Genomic DNA, 6,000 nt, shown 5'->3' with positions numbered 1-6,000 from the left:
TGTGGCTTCACCGCTCCTCCCTCGTTCCTGAATCTGGGCTGGCCTTGGGACATGCCTTAGCCAACTAAATGAGATGGAAGTGCAATGTGCCTGCCAGTGCCTTAGGGCCAGTGCTTCTGCTCTGTCTTGGTCCCTTATGTGAAGGAGTTTAGCAAGCCTGACGGAAGTTAGAAGACCTTCCAGAAAAAAGTCCAGCTATCTCATCCTAGACTAGCCCACAGCCAGATGACCTCCATATATGTGAGAACATCCAGTAAAGATCAGCAGAGTTGCCAATCTCATCACAAATGCATGAATGAGCCCACCTCAGAATAGAAGAATGACTCGTCTGAACCATAGGCTTCTGAAAAATAGGGGATGATTATTATTACAGCATTTAAGGTTTTTTAAATTCAACAATAGTCAAATTATGCAATGTTGTTTATGGAAGCAATGCTTTTTTATTATGCTTAGCTGTTGCTGTAATCTATAAAAATGTCCTTTGCTTAGTCCTGAGAGCAGGTAGCTGGTAAACACTAAGCCGATGCTCTCACCTTAACTTTAAATAGACTTGTTAGGGCACTGTCAATGTCAGGGCTGCTCAAGTGTACAATCTGAATGGTTGGGACCATGTCCATCTTTCTAACCACTGTTTAGTCAGCCACATTTCTGGTATACAGAATAACTGGACAAATATTTGCTGAACAAATGAGGGCTGGAAGGCCTTGCTGAACAAGAGAAATACCTCTAGGAAAACCTAATTAATACTCAAAATGTCTCAATATTTTGGAAAAGTTTTTCTTCTTTTTAATATCAATTTTTTTACCTACCTTTTTTTTAATATACCTTTTTTTTTCCTCTGGGAAAAATTTTTTTTCCCCTTGTTCTAGAAGTGATAGCATTTCAGTACATAATGAAAATGGAAACACATTTATAAATACAATAATGTGAAGGTAAACAGGCCAGAAGGTAGTCTCAAGGTCACCCTTGTTAAGAACAGCATCCTTGAGATATGAACTTCTGAGTTTTCGTCTGAATGTTGGAGGTGGTTGTATATCCACTCACCTGTGTTTTTGTTTGTTTGTTTGTTTTTGTTTTTGTTTTTTTTCCATTTGGAGGTCCTTGTGAATAGAAGGACCACAGATTTGAAAATAGCGGTTTGAATTTTTAATTTAAACCCTGTACTCCATCCATGGCTCACAAATCTTGGATGGGAAGAGCAGGCTTATTCTTTTTTTTTATTAAATCTCGACCACTTTCTAAAGCTCTATCAGACTAGGAACCAGCTATAATCTACAGTGAGGGGGACAGGGAAGAAGAATTTAAATGCTCTCATTTTTTTTCTGCTTTGAAGAGAATCATTCACTTACTCTCTGAAAGAAATTTTCTTAACTGATATTTTAAAAGATATCATAACTCGCAAAATTCATTAGGAAGCCCAGGCCTGACAAATTGTGGAGGATCCATGTTTTTAAGGCATAAATAGGACTATTTGATGTGTGTCCAGGGCATCTTTTTAGAACATGCAAGACGAAGTTAATAAAGGGTGCCCTAGCGGCAGGAACAGGATCATTTATCTTTTTCTTAACCCCTTGCTCATACATAGGAGGCAGATGATGTAACCTGCTCAATGTCCCAGGTAGTTTGCAGAGGGTGTGATTTGTCAGTGAGGAGGTAGATGAGATCCCAGGATGAGCAATGGGATGCATGAGGTCACTTAGCTGCCTGAAGAACTGGTCTAACCTGGACCATTGCATCCCTCCCCACACATTCTCCAGTCGCTGGAACAATCTGACTTTCATCACATTGACAAGCATTCGTCATTCCTCTACCCCCAAGAAAGGATTGATATGTGGGGGGAAGAAAAACCAAACTTAATTTTTTTAATTTAATTTTTAAAAAAATTTTATTTGAAAAACACAACACACAGCAGAGAGTTATTCCCTCCCCTACTGCTCTTTCACAGAGGAAACTGTCTGGTAAAGGTAACTGAGATATTTGGCTGGGATAAATCCTGAGGAAAGAGAGGCCCAGTTAGAAGTGGAAGAGGAAAAGTTTGTCAAAGAAGGTTCACCTCTCCTTTAACATAAAAGAGCCTTTTAAATAATTTTAGTAATCAAATAGAACATGTGCAGAATTTCTGCCATGCAAACAGACTGAAATTTTTGGGCTGCCTAATTAATACTGACCTGGGCCCCAAGTAAGAGAATAAAAAGATGTCTTCATCAGAAAGACATATTTGCCTGCTTTTACTAGACTATATATGTACACATTTACAAATTGATCTTTATTTAATGTGTTTTCTATTATTCTCAGGAACAGCATCATGGTTAAATGGTTAAGGGTTTTCTGCTGGCTTTTTGCCTTCTGTACTTGTATGTTTTTATCCTTCTGAATGTCCTAAATGAATGATCACAGGATCATTCATTGCACAATCTTGGGTCTATAATACTTAAATATTAAAGACGACTTTACTCTGATCTGGGCTTAAATCCAGGTTTCTAAGGGATTTTTAACTCTTGCATTCAGACCAGGTTTAACGTAGTGCAAAGATTCAATGTTTACATACAAATATATAGCTAAGGCTTCCAACAGAAGAAAAAATAATTACTAATCAGTTCCTTGAAAAACTAATGCTATAACCAATAGAGCTGATCTGACTCTGGAAGTCTTACTGGTGATCCTGCCTCCTAAGACATTGTGATCGCCCCTTTCACCTCCATCCCAGTAAGTGAATCCCTCCTTACTTCCCAAAAAATCTTTAAAGAGAGTCAAGGCTTCCCAAGTTTTTCATGTTCTAACTTTCCAACAGAATCGAATTTGTTCTAGAAGTCCGCTATTAGTAGGAATTTAAAATTTCTGGTTTGGGCACTACTAAAGGTGTTTTACCTCCCACGGTGATGGAAAAGAGTAAGTAACATCTATTTGGGGGAGTAATGAAAAAGTCTTTGGTTATCTTTATTTTCTGATCTCTGTTGAAATTACAAATTAAGTTTATTTTCTTGAGTTAGTTGAGGTTCAGAAGTATCATTTCGGTCAACTAACTACTGATCATATGAGACAGAGTTACTCAGGGTAACTTTAAGATTGTCAAATTAGCCTATAGCCATGCCCCCTGAACATGCTTGATCTTGTCTGATCTTGGAAGCTAAGCAGGGTCGAGCCTGGTTAATACTTGCATGGGAGACCACCTAGGAAGACCAGGTGCTGTAGGCAATCTTAAAAAAAAAAAAAGATTGCCAAGTTATTGTTGAGAAGTACATTGAATGGTTTTTTCATAGTCTAGTTCATTTTCCTTAATTAATCATGATTTTCATCCTTTATTCCACATGCTCAGTGTAAAATGTTCCTCGGCGCCTCTCCTGTGTGGTGGGGCCTAGATCTCGCAGTGAGGATGGCAGGAGAGACATCCCATTCAGGTTTTGACTTTACAGAAGACCTCACATCTAGGCTCTTGACATTATTGTTTAAATAGAATTTGAAACAGGTTACTATATTGTAATCTTAAACATTTAAAGTACAGCACAGTTTTTATAACTCTATTTTATTGACATTCCTTCATTTTTTAAAATATACGTAGTTGCCCAGGGTTCTACTGACCTCTGAAAGGCCTCAGTGTGTCCAGAACAATATGGTAGCTGTGGCCAATTGAAAAGGAATACTAGTTCAGAATCAGAAAACCTGAATTTAAGTTTTATCTGTCTCCTATTAGTTGTGTGGAATCAGCGTGTTATTTACCCTGCCTTGACTTTATTTCTCTCATCTATAAAACTAAAGCCATACTTAATGTTAAACTGGGGCCACTCTGAGAATTAAATGAAATAACAAATGAAAATGTACTTTGTAAACTATAAAGTACTACAAATGTGCAAAGTAAAATGTGTTAACCACGTTTCTTGCATTTATATAATTTAAATTATGTTTTCGAGTGTGGTTTTTTTCCTATTTAAATTACATGGAAACTTGACTAGTAAAAAGTCTAAGAATGGAAACTTCACCACTCTTGAGATACTGTTATCACTGGAAAATTACTCGATAAATAGGTACCATTACTGGATTTCGTCACTTAAACTACCCTAAATACTCACTGCCTGCCTTCAGAAACTACAAGTCAATAATTAAACCACAACTGTCAGAAACAAGTGTCCAAATAAATAATTTTTAATTATGATACATTACTTATTACAGTAAAAATTGGCATTTTCCCCTTCAAAAGCAGAAGCACCAGTCTTAGAAAGTATAGAATGAATGGTATTTTAAGGGAAATATAGCATAATATTATGTGCAAACATTATTTTAGTATAGAACATAATTTGTAAAAGTAAAGTAATTTCACACACTGAAATCTGTTAGGATGGTAATAATGTCATGCTGAATAATAAAATAAAAACCCCCATGACTTTCAAAGTCCACTTCAAATGAAATTTGGTATACTCCTGAATAGATATATGAAAAATTAAAAAGTTTAACCAGCCGCAAATGGAGGGATTTCTTATACAAATATGATTCGTGTAGGGTTTCTTTTCATGTGGTCTCAGTGATTCTGTGAGAAACTAAAGTGGATATTTTATTTCAGAATTAGTTTGTTCATTCCGTCATCACATTTTAATTGAGCTTGTACTTTGTGCAAGGCTTTGTTGTAGGTAACGGGGATACAGAGAAGAAAGACACAGTCCTGCCCTTGAGGAGCTCACAGTCTAGTGGGGGAAACAGATACGTTGACACTGACTTTAAAATTATAAAAATCATTAGACAACTTTACAAACTTCTTCTGTAATCGAAACAAACTTTGGGTGTTACGAATGGATGGTGAAAAGGGATGATGTCCAATGCAGCGAAAAACCATCTGCTTCAATATCATGTGACTTCTGCAAAGGCGGTGATGTGGTTCTGCAAACAGAAGAAGAAATTACAAAATCAGGGTTTGGGGAAATTTGACTTTGCAAAACACTGAGCACTTTTTCAAATAATTGTTAGCCTAACACAAAACCGTAGCTCACGTATGTTTAGGTTGCAAAAACACACGGCATTGTTAAATTAAGTTCTATGTACTACTACGTAAATTTAGCTGCTAATTATATATTTTATTCAATATTCTTAATTAACCAAATAGGTTAAAATGTTGTACCTGCTTTATGCAAAATTAACACTGAAATTTGGAAGGATAAAAGCGATAATGCCAGACACGTTAATATTCTGCTCAGTGTTAATGGAATTCTAATGCTAGCGTGTTGGAGCTTCAGATTAATTGCTCCCTGTGAGACAGATGGCACAGGATGAACTGAAATGCTCACACTGAAATGGCATTTGCTAGTTGACAAAGACCTACTTAAATCCTTCATTTGTGATGCTGGAACCCAGACTACAGACTGAAATCTATGTGGTTTACCTCAACCACAGAATTCTTCAGAGTCTTTTTATTTTTTTCGTTTAAAGCAACAGAATTAGGTACAAAGAAACCCTATGGAATGACTAATATTTAAATGGATTCAGACATGCAACAGGCCATATCGTGGCTGCTGAAAGAGTGCAGGGGAAAATTGATATGACTTAATCATGACACATACAGGGTTATGTCAAGAACTAACAAAAGTGACAGTTGCAGTGGATAACAGCAGCATTACTAAGGGGTTTTACCTTATTATCTGTTTCAAATGTTTGTCATAGCAGTTTTGTATTGACTCTTTATAAATCAGAAACATTATAAATAGAATTTCATGTAATGAATGCATGCCATGAGATTTCTCCCATGTACATGAGCTCTTTTCAAGTTAAAATGTAAAATGTTTAACTAGTTAAAATGTTTAAAAAATGCATGTGAAGAAATTAAATTGATTTTCATTGAATTTAAGCATATGAAGCAACAACTAGGAGAATATCACTGACTGCTGGTTGCAACATTATTTTCTAGGTTTGACCCATTTAAACTTGGAGAAAAACAGTATCATTAAAAGTCAGTAGTGACCAGAGAGTGTTGACTTTTTCAGTAACTCCAGATAAGACCTTAGAAACTTTAAATTC

At 36.2% G+C, this 6,000-nt stretch overlaps 1 protein-coding gene and 1 pseudogene across 5 annotated transcripts in view; one reads left to right on the top strand and one right to left on the bottom strand.

The window, feature by feature from the left end:
- Positions 1–2,512: 2,512 nt before the first annotated feature.
- Positions 2,513–6,000, bottom strand: part of PLPPR5 (phospholipid phosphatase related 5) — a 92,788-nt gene continuing 89,300 nt past the window's right edge. For 3 of the 5 annotated variants that reach the window (XM_016127559.2, XM_016127561.2, XM_016127560.2), the window contains one exon: positions 2,514–4,869. In XM_016127559.2, the coding sequence (XP_015983045.1) occupies positions 4,837–4,869 (33 nt within the window). In that variant the 3' untranslated portion in view covers positions 2,514–4,836. Of the gene's footprint in view, positions 4,870–6,000 lie in introns of all 5 variants that reach the window. The other 2 variants (XM_016127557.2, XM_016127558.2) reach the window with 1 other exon arrangement.
- On the top strand, positions 3,078–3,195 carry LOC118613121 (annotated as a pseudogene).

This window comes from Rousettus aegyptiacus, unplaced genomic scaffold (genome assembly GCF_014176215.1).
Source record: "Rousettus aegyptiacus isolate mRouAeg1 unplaced genomic scaffold, mRouAeg1.p scaffold_m13_p_17, whole genome shotgun sequence".
Classification (NCBI taxonomy): Eukaryota; Metazoa; Chordata; class Mammalia; order Chiroptera; family Pteropodidae; genus Rousettus; species Rousettus aegyptiacus.
This window is presented reverse-complemented; position numbering and strand designations above follow the sequence as displayed.